This window comes from Labeo rohita, chromosome 5, assembly GCF_022985175.1.
Source record: "Labeo rohita strain BAU-BD-2019 chromosome 5, IGBB_LRoh.1.0, whole genome shotgun sequence".
Lineage (NCBI taxonomy): Eukaryota > Metazoa > Chordata > Actinopteri > Cypriniformes > Cyprinidae > Labeo > Labeo rohita.
This window is the reverse complement of record NC_066873.1, coordinates 20,905,367-20,930,281: the sequence shown is the minus strand read 5'-3', so window position 1 is coordinate 20,930,281 and position 24,915 is coordinate 20,905,367. Positions and strand designations below refer to the sequence as shown.

Sequence of the window (24,915 nt, the reverse complement as noted above, 5' to 3'; positions counted from 1 at the left end):
TATTGAAATGCAGGCTATGAATAATAAGCTTTGTAAAAAAACAAAGTCCACACACTTTGATGTTTCATTGTGTTATCACAAATAAAACTGCACATATTATATAGGGCTGACATAATTTTGGCTTATATGTCTCAAAATGTCACTTGCAACAGATAAAGGGATAGAAACTGTTTGTTAACCACAGTATGTTCTATGCCAAGATTAATTTTAATTATTAAAATTAATTATTTTATTTAATCAATTTCAGAGTGTTGTTTTTCAGACAGTTTCTTTGTTTTTGTATAATTAAAAATATTGGTAGTGTGTTTGGTCATTACTTGATTTCCACTGCAAGTGCTCTGAATCAAATCCAGTTGAGAACTAGCACTCTAAACCATTTCAGGTTTTTCAAATCAAGACCCTTGCTGCTTACTTTTACTTCAGTGACTTGTGTGGTCAGTTTGAGGAGAAGTTAGAAACATCAATCGATTGTTTTAGACGTTTGTGCTACTTTAGATCTAATGCCAGCATTGTCTCAGAGAGAAGGCAGATAAATCTTTAGTTTTAATAGTGTCTCTTAGTTCACATGCCAGAGAGGCAAAATGAAGCCGTAATTACAAGTCTTAATTGATGTGTTTTTACCTTGATAGACCATAGCTCTGCTCTCCTTGCTCTTTTCAGACCGTGGCTCTGCTTGCTGTTGTTTGCTCTATATTTCTCTGCGTATTGATTGCTATTATGGCAAATCCAATGGGCACAATAGAACTCTATCAGCAAAATACAGGTTAATTATCTTGAGGTCAGGCGGTCTCAGATGCACACAAAGGGCTTATCCTCTTCGCACATTACAACCTAACATTAAATCGTGAGCACAAATTATCACCAAGGTTTTTTTCCATTCAACAAATGAACTGGCTGAGGGAAGGAGAGCGCTGTTTAAGCATCGACATCCGAGAGTTTAGATGTTTGGCAACTTTTGTTCTCTTTTCAAAAGCCATTTGCTCTTTGTAGTCTAAATGATTATCTCCATCTGCTATTCAGGCTTTATGGTGCATATTAAATCATGATAAATAATTTCCACTTTGAGTATACCGTGTGAAATAAGTGAGATTTCACTCTGCTCGTTCTCCAAATAAGAAGCCACAGGTCTTTTCGCCAGAGGCGAAACAGACAGTGCAGACCTTTGACTGAAGGCAAAAAGTGATATTTTTGCTAAGTGGAGTGGGAAGCTGTCGGACGTTTTACTTATGCTTGACTGATTGGCCTTATAAGCGGCCGAGAGGCCCGTCAATGAGCTTGAGTTAATGGCATTGATTGTGGATATTGTGCTTTTTTCCCCGGCTCCTGCAGGGACTCCAGTGAATCGGATTCCTATCATGGCCAAGCAGGTGTTGGATCTCTACACTCTCTACAAGCTTGTCACCGAAAAAGGCGGCTTAGTGGAAGTCATCAATAAGAAAATATGGCGCGAGATTACCAAAGGCCTGAACCTCCCTACCTCCATCACCAGTGCGGCTTTCACCCTCCGAACACAGTGAGTGCGATAACTTCAGACAGGAACAACCTGTTGATAACTGCCAGTTGATTCTTGTCTGTCTTGTCCGATTCAATTATCTGCTTTTAAAATACACAGAGTAAAGAGGAGAGTGTGTTTGGTAGAGTTTTAAAGTGATACATTTGTACAGAAAAATGGAGATCCATCAAGCAAGCAATAATGCTGTTTAAGCATTGTACGTTATTGAATCAGAACACAGCTAGGGCTTGCTATTTAACTTAATATGTACTGTTAATTATTGTCAAAACATGGCTTTTATGGTGAAAGAAGCTAAAACAGCAAGACAAAACGTAATGGACATTTTGCATATATAGCCTAATATATTTAAAATACATCAATTTCATACTAAGTATTGTTCAAATCTATTAACATATTTAATGATATATCGCTTGAGACTTACTGATACAAAAATCATAATTACACTTTATTTAGAGTACTATTTGTGCACAGTACAAATTTCTTTATTGTATGCTTAAAATGTGTTTAATGTCACTATTGTATTATCTATGTATAATATCAGTCTTTCAAATCAAGTATACCTGAAGTATACTTGCAATAGTTCCACTTTAGCACAGTCAAATAATAGAAACTTAAGTATATCTTTAGTTGGACCTCAGCACTACTTCTGCACTATAAGTATACTGTACTATTGCAGGGTATTTTCATTAAGTACATAAATATGAAAATGTATGTGTAGTATACTTAGCATGAAATAAATGTACTTCAAATACATTTTAGTATATGTATTGTTCACTAGGGTATAAAGGCTCCGAACAAAAGAATGCATCCTGTGTGAACAACCGCTAAGACACATTGACAGACTTGATTACAAAATGGATTGCTGTGGACAATGTATTGATTTCTAAAGCTGATTTTTGACTAAAGTTTTACACATCTAATACAATATGTAGCACAGTGTATTTTATTTGAATTATCTGGGTTATGTTTTTTAGCAAAATGTTTATATACTACTGTTCAAAAGTTGGGGTAGGAAAGCTTTTTTTGTCTCTTAAGCTCACAGAAGCTGCATTTATTTGATAAAAATACAGTAAAAACAGTAATATTGTGGAAATATTATTGCAATTTAATATAACTGTTTTATATTTTAATATGTTTTAAAATGGTTATTTATTCCTGAAATGGCAAAACTCGTCTCGAGTGTCACGACTCTTCAGAAATCATTTTTTCCTAATATTAATGTTAAAAACCATGATACTTTTTGTAGAATTCTTTTTTTTTTTGTTCAAAAGAACAACATTTATTTTAAATAGAGTCAAAATAGAATGTTTTTATAACAGTTTAAACATCTTTACTGTCTCTTTTGATCAATTTGATCTACAGTATCCTTGATAAATAAAAGTATTAATTTCTTTCAAAAAAACACTTTTGAATAGTAGTGAATATGTGATTAATTGTAGTTAATCTGATTAATTAACTGTTGTCATATAATTAATTTGATTACTTTTTTCCACCCCTAATAAACAGATTTCAACTTTATTCATTTTAAATAATATATTATGTTTAAATAATATATTCAAATATAAATGTTATATAAATGTTACATTTAACTCTTCATGAAACCATGCCGTTGTATGTGTTTCAGAAATATAGTACTGGTTCTGTTTCTACTTTTTGTCTAAATTGTTGATGTTCTTGGGGAACACATGAACTTGTTTGTGCAAGTCCACTCTCAGCACTGTCATTTAACACAATTACAATACTCTCCAAGACATCCAGTTCTCCTGTAGCCCTGTAGGCTGTCATAAACACAATGGAATTTGAATGAGTCATTATTAGGTTGATCATGAAGCCTGTTTTTTTTGTTTTTTTTAAATAGAGGAATGCAAGCAATCTGGATTTCACAGCACTGCTGAGAGGAAGAATGTGCACCCCCTATGTCTATGCATTGAAAATGCATTAAATATATGACAGGGTGACTATTAAAACAATAGATGTACAGTTCAAAACGAAGGCTAAGGGTTTTTGATATTTAAGTTTGGTAGTTACTTTTTCAGTGTAACTTTAGTATCCAAACACTTTTTAGGGCAACAGTAAATTAGCAATAGTGTCATTGTGATTAGGTTGTATATCACAGAATGAGCTTGATGTTCTGTCTCTTCTTGTCTGCAGGTATATGAAGTACCTCTATCCTTATGAATGTGAAAAGCGGGGACTGAGCTCTCCCGGGGAGCTTCAGGCAGCTATCGACAGCAACCGTCGTGAAGGACGGAGACAGAGTTATGGTTCCACGCTCTTTAACTACTCCCCCGTGGGAACCCCCACACTGCTGGCTTCCCCAAAACTCCAGATGCCCCACATCAGCATGCCCACTCCCAACGGCGGGCACATGACTCAGACCCCTGTTATCAAGAAAGGTATGTGTTTGTATTTCCTTTTCTCACAACATCACACAAAAATAATTTAATATTAAAATACATTTTTACATGTCTTACAACTGAGTATACAACATTTGACCTCTTTTGCACGAACATTATTTGCTGTTTCAAAGAAAAATAGGTCAAATAATAAAATAATAAAAATAAAATTCTAATTATGTATAATATAACAATTAAAAAAAAAACACTAAAAGGCAATAGCATTATATCGATTGCTGATTTTTGAAAAGAAAGAGAAAGAAAAATGTTTTCAGGAGATTGAATGTTATTGCAGACCATGTTAATTACAACCTAGATCCTCCAAAGAAGAAGTCATCTCTCTTACACAATAACACTGCCACATCTTACTCACGCTTATTCCACGCTGTGGCCTGAATGGTCATCAGAGCGGACAGGAAACAGCTTGCAGGACTTCCTCTTGCCCACTCTGCCAGTTTCCGCATCACACCAGCAGGAGCAATGAAACACAAAGAGACCTGGCCTGCTTCATGATTCAGTAATGTGCCCATATGGAAAAAGACAAGTCACGCAACTTTAAGGATCAAAGAGCCTTACGAATCTGACAGTATTTATAGTGTTTACAAAGCAGCTTTAAATAGACCTCATGACTTATGTTTCATACTCATACTTCCCTGTGAGGATGTTATTGCAGCTTTTTTCTAAACCTAAATGTGTAGAATAAAATGGTGCAGATATTTATTTATTTATTCCACATAAAAAAGGGACAGTGTACATTAATCAACATTCATGAATGTAAATGTACCCAAATAAACCTGAAGGCTAGTTTATTAGGCCAAAAAACTAAAGAAAGAAAAGTACTAAAACTGAAAAACAATAACAGCGAAATTCGACCAACAATTATAAACAACTCTCCAAAATACAGTTAAACAACAAATAATGCATGACAATAAAATATAAAGAAATAAGTAATTTAAAAAAATTATAAAAAGCAGTATTGCGATTACTGAAAATGTTCTTTTCATTTACAATACCATTTTACAATATAAAATATAAAGTATAAATTTAAAGTATCGATTTTAAGTGAATCAGGTCTACAGTATCAAAATGAATGTCAGATAAATAAAATAATACATGAAAAAGAATAAAACACCGTTCAAAAATTTGAGGTCAGTGAGATTTGTTTAATGAAAAAAAATGCTTTTTTTCAGGAAGGATGCATTCAATTAATCAAAAGTGACAGTAAAGACATTTATAATTTAAAATAAATTTATTGTAATAATAATAATAATAAATGTTTCTTGAGCACCACATCAGCAAATTAGAACGATTTCTGAAGGATCATGTAACACTGAAGACTGGAGTAATGATGCTGAAAATTTAACTTTGCCATCACAGGAGCAAATTAACTGTTTGTAATAATATTTTACGACATTTCTGTATTTACTCAAAAATATGAAACTAAATTACAGACCCCAAACTGTTGAACAGCAGTGTAAGTATAAACACAAAAATCTCCAACATTAAATCTATCAACTAATTAATCTACACATAACAAAAACGTAGAAGTGTTCCACCACCTAAAAAAAAGTTTGAGAAGTGCTGCTTTACGCATGGACTTCATGATGCTTTCTTTCTCCACAGAGGACTCCATGCTGTCCAACTGCCTGACTAACAGGGTGGGTATTCCTGTGTCTTTGGCCAGCCACCACAGTGCGGCCCAGGCGGCTGCGGCTCAGGCTGCAGCTGCAGCAGCTGTGCAGGCGGCCGCGTTGGAGCAGCTGCGGGAGAAGCTGGAGTCTGGAGAGCCGCCGGAGAAGAAAGTGATGCTCATGGCAGAAGAGCAGCAGAGGATAATGCAACATGCATTACAGCAGAATCTCTTCGCCATGGCAACCCAGCTACCCATGAACATCAAACTGAACAATAGAGGTGGGTGCAAAGAATGCAGAAATGATTCTCCAGTATATGTTTCACAAAAATCTCTTTATTGTACACTGCCCTCCAAAAGTTTGAAAACGCCCTAGAAATGTGGGGTTTTGGACAATATTGGCATGAATCCTTTTTAATTTGTGATCATTTTGCACTGATAAGGGACAACACAAACTACGAAAACATATTTTATTACATAAACAGTTTATACATAGAAAAAAGGTCAATTTTCGATTCATCAAAATATCCACCATTAGCAGCTATTACAGCTCTGCATAATCTGGGCCTAAATTTATTGTATTCTAAACTTAATTGTCAGTCAGTTGTTGAAGCTATTAAGGTGTGCTGACCCAAAAATCTTTTAAAAACCTGGGCCAAGTTTAAACCAGTAACCAGGCATCACAGCTGGCAAAGGGGCATGTCTGACTTTGACATCTATATATTGACATTATTATGTAATCAGAATGAAAATGATTATTGCTGGTCTTCAATGATTATGTCAAGTTACTTTAATGTATTTGCACCAAAAAATGCTAAGGATTTATGCTGATATCATCCAAAACCACAGTTTGCCAGGGGTGTTTCCAAACTTTTGGAGGGTAGTGTAATTTAAAGTGAAAATGAAACTTTTTAAAGGAATAGTTCACCCAAAAATGAAAATTTTGTCATTAATTACTCTCATGTCATTACAAACCCATAGGACCTTCGTTCAGCTTCAGAAAACAAATTAAGATATTTATGATGAAATCCGAGAGCTTTCTGACCCTGTGTAGACAGCAATGTAATTACCACATTCAAGGACCAAAAAGGTAGTAAGGACATCAATAACATAGTCCATGTGACATCAGTGGTTCAACTGTAAATTTATGAAGCTACGAGAATGCTTTTTGTGCCGGCTCCTGCATCATCAGCATCGCATGCATGCGTCGTGGTACTCTCATGAACGCATGGTGATGACTGACAAAAATTTGTTGAATAAAGTCGTTATTTTTGTTTTCTTTATGCATGAAAAGTACTTTCGTAGCTTTTTAACATTACAGCTGAACCACTGATGTCACATGGACTATTTTATCGATGTCCTTGCTACATTTCTGGGCCTTGAACATGGTAGTTATGTTTCCATCTATTAAGAGTCAGAAAGCTCTCGGTTTTCATCAAAAATATCGTAATTTGTGTTCCGAAGAGGAACAAAGGTTTTACAGGTTTAGAATGACATGAGGGTGAGTAATTAATGACAGAATTTTCATTTTTGAGTGAACTATTCCTTTAAGATTTTGAAAAATGAAACTTCTGTCATCAATTCTGAACATTTTTTAAAGAATGTGGGTAACCAAACAGTTGATCCCTATTGATTTCCATAGCATTTTCTTTTTTCATAACAGCAACTTAAAGGACGAATGGAATGATGACAGTTTGTAGACTTGTGTGTAAATATAATATAAATGGCAGGAAAGTAAAGCGCTTCTCTAGAATAACCTATAACGTTAGTAGTGAGACGAGTGAGGGAATTATGGGTCAAATAATGTAGATTAGGGCAGAGGGGTTTATGTACTCAGGATCATAAATAGCCAGTGGCAGCTCAAAAAGCCTTAGGTTTGACTGCCATAACATTGCCTTCCAATTTGGACTGAGGTAATTAATGAAAAACATTTTATTAGTGTCACCAGTGAGAAAATACTGCAAGAATTAAAACAATATTTATGTTTGTTTATAAAGGACAAATTTTCTTTTATTTTATAACCTTATAAGAAGCTGTTTCCTATGTCATAGAGAATGATAAGTGATTAAAAAATAAAGAATAAAACATCTAATCTAGTGTAAATGAATAGTGAAACTTTCCTGATGAAGAAAAGTGATTTGTGTCAAGCCGTTTGTCTAATGTTAATGATTTCAATGCACCTTCATTTATGTAATGACAGAGCGTGTGCCATGATTGCAGGCTGCTCATGAGTAATGTGTTTTGTTGTCTTCTGCAAGACTGTTACTCTTATACCACCCATCAAACAAGAGCTTCTTTATATGGTGGGACAAAATGTAGCATAATTGTATAACGCTGAGCAGGACTTTCACACAGAAACACTCTGCAATTTAAAGATTATATTAAATGTTATTTTGTGTTAACTGCACACAGATACCCACAGTAATGATAGAGCGAAAGCTGGAAGTCCTGACAGTCGCTGACTTCTTGGAAACATGAATCCTCATGTGTGATTTAAACCACACGAATAGCAAATGTAATGGTTTCCTACTTAATGTGTTTCTGATGAATAAATGGTGTGTGTGATGTTAGCACTTTAATTGCAGTGAAGAAACGTTGTTTTGCGATACAGACACCCGTGCCGTTCTCTATCTGGAGAAGTGAAAGCCCCATCTTTTTGACAGTAGTGGCTTCCCTCCCCCCCGCGACTCTTTTAATAAACCCCTCCTTATCCTGTCACTCATGAGTTATCACCGATAGTTGGTGGCACGCTTCTCTTGCTTCTTGTGTTCCTTTTATAAATGCTCATATTGAGTTTTTCTCTTCCTCGCTCTCTGGCTCCTCTCTTGACAGATGATAGACAAGAGACTGCATTGAACCTGTCTACCAACGGCATTAGCAGCATCAACATGTCAATAGAAATAAATGGGGTTGTCTACACAGGTAAATAGAGCGCCGTTTGCTGATGTAATTGCAGGCAGGAAATTCAATAAGTTATAGCAGCACCCCCTCGCTTAGTCCTCCACACAATTTGATGTCTTTGCTATAAAATCCATCGTAATGAAGTGGCAAGTCCAATAGAGTTAAAAAAGTTAAATATCTTAAAATTGGGCCTGGGCGCCAGGAGGTCGATGGAGCTTATTGTCTTTCGTGCCCGAGAGAAAGGCCCTCCGCCTTAGCTAGATACAGTGCTTGTGCCTGATGTGCGAGAGACAGTAATTACTAGAAGATGGCTCATAAGCTTGCTGGGAACAATTCAGAAGATCAAGTTGAAGTGGCATCTGTTTTTCCCTGTAAAGCTGTACAGCTTTGAGGTTTTTTTTCTAAGGCAGATGACTTAATGCTTTAGTTTAGCATAATTAATTATATAAGATATAATGAAATAAAAAGTATGAATTTAATTGCTTTGTTCATACTCTTAATCTAAACTAAAAATCTATTATCCTAGATTCGGGAGAAATATGTTATAAATAAAATGTTTGATTGTCTTTATGTTCTGTAAAATTCTACATTTTTTTAGTGCACATCAACAAAAAGTTAGATACTTAATCAATATGCTGATATCAGGTTCTTCAGGTACTATTGGGCTAGTGTTGTGCAAATGAAAAAGTCACCAAAATATAAAACGGCTTGCGCAAGGGGGTGCTGATCACGTATGAAATGTGTTTTAATTTTACCTTTTTTGACTATGTTAGTATTATCGCATGAAAATCTCTGTGATCGTAATAATGTGGAAGCATGTTTCCGCCACTAAATAAAAACTAAAAACTGACTTTATAACTCGCAATTGCAAGATTATCATGCAATTCTGACTTTATAATTCACAACAATCAGTTTGAATCAAGCAATTCTGAGAAAAAAAAATGTGAGCCTGAATCAAGTAATTCTGAGAAAAAAAGTCAGAACTGTGAGATATAACCTTGCAAATCTGACTTTTCTCAGATTTGCGTGATATAAACTCGCAATTGCTAGTTATAAAGTCAGAATAGTGAGATATAAACTCACAAATTTAACTTTTTTCCTAAGAACTGCATCATAAAAAAACCTCACAAATGCGAGAAATATTTTTTTGAGTTTATATCTCGCAATATGATTGCAATTCTGACTTTTTTCTCAGAATTGCATGATATAAACTCACAATTGCGAAATATAAAGTCAGAATTGTGAGACTGTAAGAACTCACAATTGCAAGAATTTTTTTTTAAATTATATCTCGCAATTCTTTTCTCATAATTGCTTGATACAGACTCACAAATCTGACATTATTAACTCACAATTGCAAGTTATAAAGTCAAAATTGCGAGACAACTCGCAATTGTGACTTTTTTCTCAGAATTGTGAGATATAAACTTGCAATTGTGGGTTATAAAGTCCAATTTGAGGTGAAAAAAAAGGCTGGTATGTTCTCAGAATTGCGAGTTTATATCTTACAATTCTGAATTCAGTGTATGCGAGATATAAACTCGCAATTCTGAGAAAAAAGTCACAATTGCGAGATATAAACCAGCAATTCTGAGGAAAAAAAGTCACAATTGTGAGATATAAACTTATATACAGTTAACTTATATAAACTTATAGTTTATAAACTATAAAATTCTGACTATTTCTCAAAATTGTGACTTTATTTCTCTGAATTGCGAGTTTATATCTCATAGTTCTGACTTTATAACTCGCAATTGCGAATTTATATCACTATTTTGAGAAGACAGTCAGATTTGTGAGATGAAAAGTCGCAATTACCTTTTTAAAATTTTTATTCAGTGGCAGAAACAGGCTTCCATATAATAATAGCATTTGTTGCATAAAGAATTGTTTTTAACTAAACTTAAATGTTTTAAGTATAAGAAACAAACTGATACAGTAACTGAATGTTGTGTTATGTAGAGGATTTGGTTTCCACGTTCATATGCTTTGAAACTAACTTTAAACGTGTCTGCTGACTGCAGGGGTCCTGTTTGCCCGTAAGCCAGCCATAGGTTTCATGCCAGGCAGCCAGCGAGTTCATCACCAACACAGCTCTCAGGGAAAGAGCAGCAGCCCAGGGCTCAGCACCCAGATGCAGCCGTCCTCCTCTTCCTCCTCCACCGCCTCCTCACACGGACCAGCCACCTCCCCTTGAGCTTTTCCCCAGCCCACAACACCTCAACTCTCCCCCGACGTCAGACAAGGCAGGGTCTTTAGGTCATTCTGCTGGACCAGTTTTTTTTTCTGTCTCCTTCAATGTACAATGTACACTTTTTACCGTTTTTTCTAACCCTCCTCCTGCGATCAAGACAGGAGCGTCCATCACTTCCATTAAAACGAAAGGCTGAGCACCAACAGCTGATAGCCGCACATTTGAAGTGTGGTACATTTACATATGCAGCAAGATGCAGCTTGTAATTTTGTTCTTCTTTTGAGGATGCGTTATTCAGTGTGGAGCGACTTAAACGTACTGCGTGACGATGCGAACGCACACAAGGAGGACGGGATGTTCCTCAGACAGAGCGCTGGCCTGCTTGAATGTTGCATCAAAGCAAGATTCTTCACTTTCCTACACAAATCTTCATCTTGAATCAAACCCGCAAGAGCTACTATCAGCTATTACCAAAGAGAATATTAGTGGTTTATTTGATAAATTCACAGAGTTTTATCACCACTATCTGATGCCGGTTACCAAAATGAATTATCAAGCCGAATTATTAATATCTTGGTTTTAAGCAAAGCACATCCCATTAAACTTGGGCATCAAATAGTCAGGGAGAAAAAGTTATTTACTGTATCACTGCGTAAATATATGTTTGTAAAGAAAAGATATCATTACATCCATCAAAGCAGTACACAATCTTAAAAAGACTGGGAGAATCATAAATGATACGGAGGATAGTAGACAGGATTATGTCTACTATATTCCCTCGTGACCGGTTTTGGCCTGCGGCCTTGGCGAAATATATTCCATTGATTAGTGAGTTATTTGGGGAACACTTGTCGACAGTGTTTAATGATTTTCCACCACCACAGCCCGTGTTTTATAGCAAAGAGTTTTAAGTGTTCATTAAACGGTTTAGTAGACGGAAAAACGGGTCACGCCGGTTAATACAGGTTTTAGAAGTCAAGGGTCAAATGATATTGCGACACGTGACTGTGAGCCGGACGTTGATCGTTAAGAAACGGTTGAGTACTTCAACCAGAAACGAGAGGCTCTTGAGAAGAAAATGATGTGGCGTGAGCAGGCTGAATGTGGCTCATCTTAGGCATCAGTTCATGAGGTGAGATCTCTGTTGTGAATAGAATCCAATTTTCATTACGTTTTAAACAATGCACTTGCATTTGAGAGTTCACCTCTCGTCCTTTATTCCATTCTCCATTTTTTTTGCTCACACTCTTTTCTTATCTCTTTTCTGTTGGTAAGGAAATGGGAGGACATTATCGTGTCATTTTTTTAGAATTCAGTAGACAAGTTGTATTTATTATTAGTTCTGTTCTCTTCCTTTCGTGTTGAAACTTGGGCTGTTTCAGTGCTTTTAGCAACATCGCTTTTTATTTAAAGAAAAAAGTCATATTGCAGCCTGATACCTCACAAATCCTGCGAACCTGTACACAGATAATAGATTATGAAAACAAGATATACCTCATTTATTTCATTTCTATTATTTTTATTGTGAAGCCACTTGAAAATGTTTTTTCAACAAATCACTGGATTTTGTTTTCTATTTTGTATTGTTTTACCAAAGAAGGGAATATATGATGAACACACATCTACCTCATTTGTTATAGACTGTGCCAACAACATAATCACAGCAGCCAGTTTTTAATCATAGCCTTTCTGGTCCAAATTCACTTTTGCCTGCGTGATTTATGCTGCTGGACCACACAGGGCTTGACACGGCGTCATTTGCTTTGCTTGTATGTTTTTTTGTCAGTGGCATTTTTGTTAATGCACGGGGAGAAAAAAATACTAGAAGGACTATATTTTATGAGTACAACTGTTCTGATCTGATCGAGCTTATTCTTTACAGTATCAGTAGATGCAACATATCTTAAGTTAAGCTGCAACCTTTGGCGTTTCGTTAATTAAGTGTTTTAGCTTTACGGTTTGCGGCAGTTCCATTGATGCCAGTGTTTGAGTCGTCATTTCTGTCAACATAATGTGGCTTTCATAAAATATATAATCTAATCTAAATCTAAATGAACTAAAAACTAAAAAAAAAATCCATTGTTTTCTTTTATACTCTCTTTAATGGGATCTGAATGTGGAGACGTGCTCAGAACGGGACTTTTTTTTTTTTACAAATACCAAAGATCTGATATTGCTGGGTTGACAAACTCTAACCCGATACTGTCAACTTTTAATCTGAAGCAGCAGAAACATGTTTTTATTTGATCCTGCTGCGGCAAAACTTTTTATTTTAAGCACTTGGATCAAAATGTTTTCAAAAAAAAGGCCAAGCTGTATATTCAGTTAGTCTCAGTGCACGGATGGCAATCTAAGAATGTAATAACAGTTTTCAGAGTTTTAGCACAACTAACGATTACTGAAACGAGTAAACCTGACCATCATTTTGTTGTTGTATAGGTGCAAGGATTAATGGAAATATATAGTCTATATTTATGTGGAATTACCGAGGGCACAATCAATGCACAATTGTCTGATTCCTGTTGTTCGATGTGATTTACCTCTTGAAGAGACTTTGCTCTTATTTTTTCACAGCATTGGCACAGTCTGTTTCTTCACATGGCTGTTTGTTCTCTCTTCAGCTCATGTCACTAGACTGCAGAGCTTTCTAGAGCAAATCCTGGACAAACTCTGGACTGCTTGTTGACTGTAAAGCAAAAAAAACACCAATCAGAGTGATTCCATAACCAAAGCTTTTACGAAAACCACGTTCACAGGCTTACTGATGACAATGTTGGAACATTTGTTCATAAAAAGACTATCATTTTAATAATGGTTAAGAAAAAAAAAAGATTCACTCATGTGCTTAAAGAATAACATGTTGTTTACCTTGTTTAGCTATGTCAACGATGCTATGCTGGTAGATTTTAGATCCTATTATACGCTGTGTATGAAGCTTATTTTCCTTTTATTCACTTTGGATAAATCCAGTGCATTATGGGAAAGCTGGATTGTGGTGCTCAGGGGTTAAAAAAAAGAAGAAAAAAAACTGGTGAAAGATTTTTTTGTTTTGTTTGTTTTGCCATTGACTTGTAGCATAATTAGAAATAAAGTACTGCTTTCCACTTTAATGTCCATTTGAGTATTTCTTTGGGTTTTAATTTTTCAGAAGTGTTGTAATAAAAGTATTATTGGAAAAAAAGTTTAATATTGATTTAATATTTAACATCGAATATCCATTTTCCATAAGTTGGTATGATTCTTTAGGGTCTTCATGAAATGTCTGCAACATACTTTGGTTACAATTTCTCAGTTGTCATGTAAAACAGCACCCTTTTTACCTTGTGAAAAACAGCTCTGTTCACAGCGACCTGTTTTGGTGCATGTCTCTTTAAATGATAATGAGCTACTGCTCACCCCACCCCTCTCTTTCCAGAAAGAGGAAAGTCAATAAATAATTATAAATATATATAATCCAAATTTCAGTGTTTGCAAACAGTTATGATGTGTTTTGTGGGCGGAGCCTAGTTGGTGGCAAAAAAAAGTCTATGGAAGCCATGGAATAAAATAAATAAAAAGGTTCTTCTTTTCTTGCAATTCTAAGATTATGTCTCAATTGTAATAAGAAAAATCAACTCATCATTCTCTATTAAGCTATAACCCACCCTTTTTTATAAATTGTAAGTTACATTTATTGTTATTTTCACACTTTTTTCCTCACAATTTTTGAGTCAAATCGAGTTATAAAGTGTGAACTAGGAGATATAAATTTGCATTTGGAAGAAAGAAAGTCAGAATTGTGAGATAAAATAGGTAAATGTTTGACTAAATGTTAAAGGTTTAAATAGTATTTCATGCTGTAACTGTAGGGCTAATACAATATGTCCCCTATGTCCTGCATATGTGAATATTACGTAGACCAATTGTTTAGATCAAACGTATGCTTTAAAAGTAGGGTAATCATAGCAGTTTTCATCCATAGTCTGTTCGTTTAAACATCTGCTTTTAGATTCAATTGGCATCTTTGACGACAGTATCCTATAAAAATGATTTGCGTTCCGATTCTGACATCTGAAGGCACAACAATACATTTTTTCTTATTTTTGTATTTTACCACATTTTTTGTTTTTCTCCACTCCAGTGGTTTTTCTGCTACCACTATGCACGCGCAGCAACAAAACACCTGCATTGCTTATAAGACGTCACTACAGCTGCTCGAACGTGAAGACAACAGCGGCAAACAGCGTAAGGCTGGCTGAGGGCAGAAATATGCTAATACAGGACAGTCTGTGAGCAGTTGTGGGCGAGCCATTTGGGCATTTAAACTGCATTTTGGATTGGTGTCCACTATAAATATTTTTCTTAAAGAAAGAATTCTCTACCGACTGAGGAAAGAAAGACACAAACATTTGGGCTTGAGCAATATGACGTCATACTGCTCAGAAAATCAAAACGGCTTGATAATTGAGACTGTTTAGGTTTTTTGGGGATTGAAAAATAAAGGGTGAATAGATTTTATCATTGTAGGGTGGTTGTGTCCACACATTTATATGCAAACACCATGTAAAAATGAATTTTGTATCCAATGTCCCCTTTAATACTGGTTATGAAAAGAAAATTTCTGATTATTAATGCTGAAAGCAGTAGTGTTTCTTAATATTTTAATATTTTTTGTTGAAACTGATACTATAGAAAAAAACAGCATTTATTTAAAATAGAAAACTTTCGTAACACTATGTAAGTCTTAACTGTTACTTCAGTTGAATGCATCTGTGCTGGATTAAAAAATATTAATTTCTTTAAAAATATAAAGCTACAGGTAATGATAATAACTTCTCTCTAATCTGTTTGTATACACCAAACTAATGATTTTAACATGAATTCAACAGAAACCACGCTTTAATTCAGACCTGAGCTATAAAAAAAAATTAAGAAGATTGGAATGCCAATGATAGGTCACTTAATTGTTGATCAGACCATGTTTACTGGCGAAGGATTGTGTTAAAAAAAGCTGTCCACTCAAAAGGAAAATTAAGCAACAAGTGTTCAATAAACGACAAGATGTATACAACAACAAAACAGCCGCCAGTCTCATTATGTTCATATTAAAACATAATGAGATTGTGTGGAAAGAGCAGATGGTCCAGAATTTAAACACAGCTTAGCATTATAGAGTGAATATCAGCAATTCGATTCCACAGTAACCAGAAAGACAGAGACAGAAAAAGTTGACTCGGCTGGACAAAGGTCAAAATCCCGCACTGCAAACGCAGGCAATTAAACTAATGATGCCAGGGGTGTGTGCAGCATTAAGCAGCTAAAATGGAGTAAAGATCGCTTCATTAAGACCCAAGAACCTGATGTAATTAGGAGTAGGCCAAGATTAGTGTCTGTCAATGGTTTTGCCTGGGATTTGCAGGTAATAGAGTTATCATTGAGGCTCAAGGAGTGTTACATTACACTTCGGAATAAACAAAAACAAATTAGCAGCAACGTCCAATAATGGGTTATCTTGTCAGAGCCTGACAGAAATCCATGCCCTATAACACAGTGTTAATTTTATGCATCACTGACAAGCACCTTCACGATCAATGGAGGTACTATAAAGTCAGGGAGACCATCAATTCAACTTCAGGACAGGTAGACGAGGAGTTTTGTGAACCAAAAGCATTCTTTGTTAAAATCCTGTTTTTAACTTTTAAACTTGTCTGACTAATAAAATGCATTAAATGCCAAAATAAATATGCTATAGCATCAGTATGAAATAAATAACATGGGATTTTCTGAATACAGTTACAAAGTCATACTTGTAACATGTCTTGTTGTACTTCAAGTTTAAGATTCCACAACAAAGATGGATTAAACTTAATATATGGGAATATACTGGAAAATATAAAGCAGTATCACAATATATATTATCATACCAAATGCAAATCTATATAGTACTTGTATTTATATATACACATATTTTTCAGAATTATGAAAAGCAGCAATTCCTTATTAGGGTCTGTTTTTCAGTATTACTGACAGGCATTATAAAGGTCATGTGTCAGATCAGGGTCAGATTACTCTGCCGGGGTTCACGTGAGAACATTTAATCCGACTGCATATTACCTGTAGTGTAATTTCATTTTAGTGGCTGAACTTCTGCTCCAGCAAGAGAACAACCTGAGTTAACAAGTTTAATTATTGATATGATGATTCATCGTTTGTGGGCAGCACGGTGAAATAAAGATGTTTATTAATAGGTGTACTTGATTTTGATGTGCATCAAGTTTTCTTTATTAATAAAAAAGAAAACTCGCCCATCTAAATCAGATGAAGCCATGTCATTACATTTTGGGTTGTTTTCTCTGAGTTTACACTCTTATTCACTGGCTGATATTGATAAGAGAAATAACAACAAAGGTGCTGTTTTGATCCTCTGCTGTCCTGGTGACCATTGATTGAGTGCTGAACTTTGACCTCAGGAGCAGGATTCCACACTAGAATCAACTCATGGCTGCCAGAGATGATTAGCTCAGCTGATGTAAGAGCACAGGCTTTGTGCTGTCAATACCAATTAGCGACCACAGCATATACCAGTGATGCTATCATGTTCTGAATACTAATTAATTAGCTTACACTTCAAAAACTTGAGAACTTTTTTCAATTACATTTTATGTTAAAGGGATAGTTCACCCCAAAATGAAAATTCTGTCATTAATTACTCACCCTCATGTTGTTCCAAACCTGTAAGAGCTTCGTTCATCTTCGGAACATAGATTCAAATATTTTTGATGAAATCCGAGAGCTTTCTGACCCTGCATAGACAGCAACACAACAACCACGTTCAAGAACCAGAAAGGTAGGAAAGACATTGTTAAAATAGTCCATGTGACATCAGTGGTTCAACCATTTTTTTATGAAGCTACGAGAATACTATTTGTGCACAAAGGAAATAGAAATAATAATGTTGCGTTCTATTCATGGTCAGAAGGCTCTCAGATTTCATTAAAAATATCTTAATTTGTGTTCCAAAGATGAACAAAGGTATTACGGGTTTGGAATGACATGAGGGTGAGTAATTAATGACAGAGTTTTCATTTTTGGGAGAATTATTCCTTTAATGCAGAACAACAGAATCGTAGGCTATTTGTATGTCATCATGTATTGTTATCTGAAACTGTACTGTAATACATTTACTGCCATCATTGTTATTATCATAGGCATATTTTATTTTTATTTGACTTTTTTTTTATCTACATGAATGAACTGGTAATGGTAAATATAAATAACTTCTATAGAGTGTTTTCATGACGTGTCATCAATCGGCCGTAGTGGCGGCACCGAAAGTAAACAATGCCACTGAACCGAACTAAACTTGCATATTTTGCTAAATATTGCTGCTGAAAATGGTCAATTATTGTCATGTTTTGGACTGTACTAATTGGTCGGACTGGGAACAACATCCGGAGTACTACAGACTGCTAAAAATAACAAATCAAGGAGAAGAATGCAAAAACTGTCGGAGGAACAAAAGGCGTTTGTACTTGGCCAAACTGAACCAGGATTTTCAGGGCAAGAATCTTGACAATATTTGTGTTTGTTATTATCATTTCTGGTCAGGTAGGTTATTATTAGGTTACTAATTAATACTGCTCGTACGCATCTTTCCCACCTATTAACTTATCAAACCCTTTCCTGCTTATTAAGTCCTTCTATATTTAATTTAGCAGCTTCCACACGTTTTTTCAGTGGTTTAGACAGCATAAATTAAACAACGTAAACAACTTATTTAGTAGTACATTAACCGTGCAATCTTGTTTTTACATCCGAGCATCTCCAATATGGCCGTGTATCCGGGTAACTGAACAAACCGTGATCTAAGTGCAAACCCTCTATATGGACCAATTTATATCATGTAAAACATACACTCATGATCTCAAAAAGATCTGTTTCTAAATGTAGGCCTAACATATGTACATGTTCTGTGTCCTGTTTTGGATTTTATGTTGAAGTTTGGTTCCTTAGTTTCATTACCTCTCTTAAGCCAGGCTCACACTACAGGATTTTTAGCCCGATTTTGCCCCTATTTTCCCCTTCCGAGAATCGGAGCAAAAATCTTGTCGAGCACCTCAATGGGTCCCGATGTTCGGCGTGGATTATCTGGTAATGTGAGACGTTCACAGATCGAATCTTGCACCTCCCGATCTGCTCACACACAAATCGGGCCCGCCCCGATCATATCAAACATGTTTGATATTCAGGATTTTAAATCGGGATGATCACGGCTATGATTATGTCAGTACTTTCACAACAGCCAATGCCCGTCTGCAAAACAGCTGCTGTACGTCCACTGGATAGTGGAGATGGAGGAAACTGCTTCTTATGTTTTTGTAGTAACACTGTCTGTATAATATGTTGAAAACATACCACAACCGCATGGAGCAAGGAAAGCTCCGGAGTGAAAACATCTTAGTTTTCAACATAGTGAGTGTATAAAGCTGCTAGCAGGCTAGTTAACATATGTAAACATTAGTTGCTGAAATGATGATCTGTTGCATAAGATCACGTGAGGCACTCCCTCCATCATGATAATCTTAATAATATCTTGTAGTGTGTGATGCGCCACAATTTTAAAATCTTGTAGTGTGTGCATGTTTAAGATTTCAGGTGAGATCATCTGCAAAGATTCTCCTTATGTGTGCCCTGCAACCAGATTTCATAATCGGTTAGGATTTTTAAAATCCTGTAGGGTGAGCCCAACTTTAGTTGTAGTATGTTTCTTTGTTGATTTATTTATTGTGGTGTTTTGCCTGTATCCACTATTTTTCTGAACGCGGAAGTCTCACCCAGCTGGAACGATGCATTACATTTCTGGTCTCTGGTGTTTCAAGTCAAATTAAGGTCTTTTCTGAACTTATAATATAACGTTAAACTTATGAAAATGGTTTTAAAAAGCACATGGCGCCATAGTTTCATCACCTTACAGTGTCGCAATGACCGTCTTTTTGCAGTAACTCACCTGTCATAGTTTAATAAACGAGTTGATAATGAAGCGACGCGAGGAAAACACATATCACATACGCACATATCCTACATACAGCTCACGACATTTTCTATTGTCATTGTTTACCCTGGTGAAAAAAACAGCATATGCTGGTAGGTATGTTTTGATGCTGGTTTAAGCTGGTCCTTTGCTGGTTTTTGCTGGTCATGTTGCTGGTCAAGGACCAGCATGAACCAGCAAAGGACCAGCATAAACCAGCTAAGGACCAGCTTAAACCAGCATCAAAACCTACCTAACCAGCATCCCAGCATCAAAACATACCTACCAGCATATGCTGTTTTTTTCACCAGGGTATGCGAGGCGTCGGACGCGGGCAGATTTGCTGGTACGCAAAACAACTATTTTACAGGAATTCCTTAAGCTTATTGCTGTTACTGTGGCAGCCAACGACAGCACAACTTAACCCTGTGCACGTTTTTATGTTTAGTTGTACTGAAAAAGTTTCAGTTTAATTAATTCAGTCAATCTTTTCCCTCTGTTTTAGCATGGATTTCTATGGAGACCGGATAACGAAAGCATTCAAATATAAGGTAGAATCCATCATCGGTTACTCTGGAAAAGGTGGATTAACAGCCCTTATGTTGTCACTAATATTTAGCTGGTGTTTTGCTTTCTTTCTGGTTTCGCTTAGTTGTCTTGTGTTTTTTGTCAAAAGTAGTTTATTTTGCATTTTCCACCTTCGTCACACTGAAGTCCATTATGATATGTTTAGATTGTGTCTGCTGCATTCAAATGAGATGGACTGACAGCTGTAAGTGGATCCTGAAGGAACATGAATGTGGTGACTTAGCTCTCTCCAACCCAACTGTAAATGTTAATGTAAGGAGGTGCGTCCTAATAAATGGCTTCAATAAAATAAAAATGACTGCAAATATCAGTTTCTATAAATGTGATAGTCATCCTTGTGCACCAGACCAGTTCTCTCAAATATCTCTGGGAATGTATTCATTCATTTTTACATATCAATGCCGTTGTACCTTAAAGACAAAAACTTTTAGGCAAAGTAATATTTTGTATCAGTTTTTTTGCTGATCCTGGATCAAATGGCTTTTATCTTTTGCCAAGTTTGCCTAAGGGTGTGGTAAGATGAAGTCAGCAATGAAGTTTATTGGGCTACTCAAAGGCTCAAAGGGAGTGTCACTTCAAAAGCAACCTGAGAAGAACCATTCATTATGTGCAATATACTAAACACTTCCGCCTCTGAGGCGGTATGGAAATCAGTATATGGATATAACTTTAAAATAGTAGTAATAAAATACGTAATAAGATTTACAGTTCCATTTGTGATTTAATTTTTGTAAAACTCCTTGTCTATGTGAGTCTAGGTTGTTAAATGAGATTTTCTATTACACTTCCTCTCGCTATTTGTGTGAAATGCTCAGATGTTTTTCTTCATCTGATAGACCTTTTCAACTAGGAAGAACGGTGATGGGATGTCCATCTGTTTGTTGGTTGAAAGAATGAAAGTTAGTGGGGGGAAGGGTTGTGCATTCCTCTTATTAAGTAGGGGGTTCATCGGGCACTAATGCATTGTGATGGGATTATTTTCCTCCGGCAGTTATCTAGGTCATGGTCCAAGACCAGCCTTATAAAATGGACCATGTGATGGTCAGGAAAGGCACTTTAAAAGCCATCAGAAATATTCTATGTAAAAGGAAATTGTAGTTTTGCCACAAAACCACTGGTTGCCATAGGGATTAAAGCTATGGAAACTGGATAGGCCTCTGTAGTCAATACACAAATCATGTATTGATTACCATAGTTCCACAGATAATAATCTGTGGTGGATTTTACTGACCAAACATGCTTCTGCTAGGCTGTATTCGTCCTTATCATATCCTTGTCATTTTATTTTTGTGCATTTTCTGGTTTGGTAAATCAGTAAGTAAAATACGTATGCACACACATAAAGAAACAGTACTTTATGGCAGCGTTGATAGTTTTTGTTGTCATGGTTTACACCGAGTTGATTTATCAGAGCCCTACCGCAGCTCAGCAATACAACAACAGACTTTTCACGGCTAATTGAGAAAGTCAGTGGCTGTTTAGAGTGGACCAAATATTATTCTGAGACAAAGAAAAAAGCCTGTTGATGTTGTCAGTGTGGATATTTGTATCTACAGCTCTGCTTTCCATTCTACGTCATCGAAATTTTCACGCATCACATCAGGAGCCAATGACTATCACACTGTTTCTGGGTGCCAAATCAACAGAGATAAATCACTGAATAGGCTCTCAGGCAACGTCTTTTTTGTCCGTCTGCTTGCTGTGAGACTAGGTGTTCGAATCCTACCAAGCCAGCGCTGCACCTGCCTTTGTGAAGATAATATGAAACATTTAGAATGCAAATTCACCAAAACACACAAAGCAACGCCAAAGCTATGCAGCACAATGATGAATGTGCTGCCACTAACATGCTGACATCCCAACAAACACAGCTGGCCCACGCTAGTCTTTTGCTTATTTTTCTGTTTTGCCTTACAAATGGAGTCCTGTGCAACATTACTGACCCATTACTGCAATACAAAAGAGCCATTTTAATGGTGGTTTTATTGTCAGTCTGTTTGGGTTTACAGCAGCTGACGTCAGTGCAAAATATCACTTAACATTTAATAAGACAGTTTATACTCACCATTATGAAATAGATAGTTCCGATCGGTCAACACAGTGTTCATCAAATCCCTGTGAAGCTCCAATAGCGGATCCTCATTGTTGCTGTAACATTTTGTCAAGGACTATATAGATTCTAGCTCAATAAGTGTCATCCTGAAAAAGTCTATTTTGCATGCAAGCTTGTTTTCTGCCATTAAATATAAAAATAAAAATGTAATTGGGTATAATATAAACTCGCAATTCTGACTTCATAATTTGCAATTTCCAGTTTATATCTTGAAATTCTGACATTATAACTCGTAAATGCAATTTTATATCTCGCAATTCTGAGAAAAAAGTTTGGCGACATAAACTAGAATTCTCAAGAAAAAGTCAAAATTGCAGGATATAAATGCTAAATTGTGAGATATAAACTCAGAATTGCAGGGAAAAGGGTAGAATTGTGAGTTTATATCTCGCAATTCTGAACTGCAAGATAAAAAAAGGTTAAAAATTGTAAGTTAAAAAGTTGCAGTGTCCTCTTTTTTTCCGTGGCGAAAACAGGTTTCCAAAATTTTGCAACAATGACTGGCCAGTACTGCAGTCATTGTTGCAAAATGTAGTCTAAATGCAGCTTCAAATGATCCTAAATGCGGTTGTAAATGATCCCAGCCGAGGAAGAAAGGTTTTAACTAGCAAAACGATAGGTTATTTTCATAAAAATAATTTATATACTTTTTAATGTCAAGCGTTCGTCTTGTCTTACTCTGCCTGAACAGTTTTTTCCGGTTGATGACAGTTAGGGTATGTCAAAAAACTCCTATCTCATGTTCTTCCTCAACTTCAAAATCGCCTTATATCGCTGTTTTACCTTTTTTGTTGAGGGTGTTTGATCTTCTTTGCACGTTCACTTTGCCAAGACTGGGTCGGTACTTCTGTAGTGGTGTAGGATGATTTTGAAATGATTTTTGAAGTTGAGGGAGAAAATACGATTGTTTTTCGACATATTCTGTCTTGAGTCAGAATACACAGAGTTCAGGGAGAGAAAGGCAAGACAAGCGTTTGAGATTAAACAGTATTTCAATTGTATTTTTTAATGAAAATAATCAATCGTTGCGCTAGATAAGACCCTTCTTCCTTAGCTGGGATCGTTTACAACCGCATTTGGGATCGTTTGAAGCATTTAAACTGCATTTTGGAAGTTCAAAATTGGGGCACCATAGCAGTCCATTATATGGTAAAAAATGCTGAAATGTTTAACTCAAAAAACATTACACTGCGTTCCCAGATAAACGTTATAATAAACCCAAACTCATAACAGTATGCAAAGATGGAGACTGAGACGCTTTCCCTTTACCTTGTCAAAATCAGCCTTTTTAGAGTGAGCTGTTCTGTTGCATGTTCTTGAAGTTTGTTTCGGTTGTGCTCTTTTGCGGCGATTAATGTAGTTTGAGGCACCAGCGTAGGCCTACACTTGGATACAGGACATTATATCAGAGTGGATAAACAAATAAATAAATAACGTTTTTTGCTTGTTTTTACAGTCCATGATTCGACTGCTTTCCATGAACACAATGTTCTCGTTAGTTGTGACAACAAACTTTCAGCTTCATGCTACTCACAGCCACAGCTACTTTTCTCTGTGCATGAATAGGCCTATGACATGACACACACGGTCGAATGTCATATTAATGCAATTTCCCGCAAAATCCATCTCAACAGGTCTAAAAATATAAATCAATATTACAGGTTGTCAAAGTGTATTTGGGTAAAGTAGACTTGGTTTGGAAGATATATATTTTCACACTGTCATTAATATCATAGTTATTTTTATTAAATAATAATAATATAATAAAATAATAAAATAATGTTTTATAGAAAAGTGTATCTTTAATATTTTTAATTTATGTAAAAATCACAAAAGCCACAATGACCTGCTGTTTTATGAATCCTGTATTTTCACAATACAGCAAACTCCCACTCATATCATATTATCAAATTAAGCACACCTTAAACCGTTAAAGTTTGGAAGGGTGAAATAACCTGCCGCTGTTTTGGAAGATTATAATCCTACACTTAAGCCATGTTTGTTTTGTTTAAAATTTGTTTTGGTTTTGTTTAAGCTTAGCTGTTAGGATAAACAAATGTCTAATAGGTATAAAGAAAATCCTTAATGCATCTCTTGTTAAACACAAGACTCTTATCCATCTTATTTAGGTATTAATTCCTAAAGCAATATTACAAATCAGCCATAAACCATCTAAAATACGTCTCATCTTGTCTTCATCATGACATAACTATGCTCTGCTATGTGCTTTTTAAATTTGGAAACATCAGATTAACGCATCACATTTGCTTTTGGGATAAAAGCAGAGCTTAATATGATTTGTAGTATCCTAGTCATTTATCTTTTGTTTACTCAGCAGCTCAACAGATGGCATAAACTAATGTAATAGTGTTCTGTGTGTCTGTATGATCAGTGGACAATTAGATCAACTTAAGTTTTTATAACTAATTAACATGTGATGAAGCCATGCTGACCAAGACTATGAGGCAAACGTACAAACGGTGTTATGTCTGAACTTGACTCTAAATTACATTTTACTGTTAACCATTGCCCACAGCATGGTGTGTACTTGACAGAATGACCAGAGCAAC

General features: G+C 35.8%; 1 protein-coding gene across 2 annotated transcripts in view; it reads left to right on the top strand.

Annotated features, from left to right (window-relative positions):
- arid3c (AT rich interactive domain 3C (BRIGHT-like)) overlaps positions 1 to 13,775 on the top strand; it is a 79,826-nt gene extending 66,051 nt beyond the window's left edge. The window contains exons 5-9 of one of the 2 annotated variants that reach the window (XM_051110693.1): positions 1,330 to 1,513; positions 3,665 to 3,909; positions 5,533 to 5,820; positions 8,372 to 8,461; positions 10,465 to 13,775. In XM_051110693.1, coding sequence (XP_050966650.1) covers positions 1,330 to 1,513; positions 3,665 to 3,909; positions 5,533 to 5,820; positions 8,372 to 8,461; positions 10,465 to 10,637 — 980 coding nt within the window. In that variant the 3' untranslated portion in view covers positions 10,638 to 13,775. The remainder of the gene's footprint in view (positions 1 to 1,329; positions 1,514 to 3,664; positions 3,910 to 5,532; positions 5,821 to 8,371; positions 8,462 to 10,464) is intronic. The other variant, XM_051110694.1, reaches the window with a different exon arrangement.
- Positions 13,776 to 24,915: the final 11,140 nt, after the last annotated feature.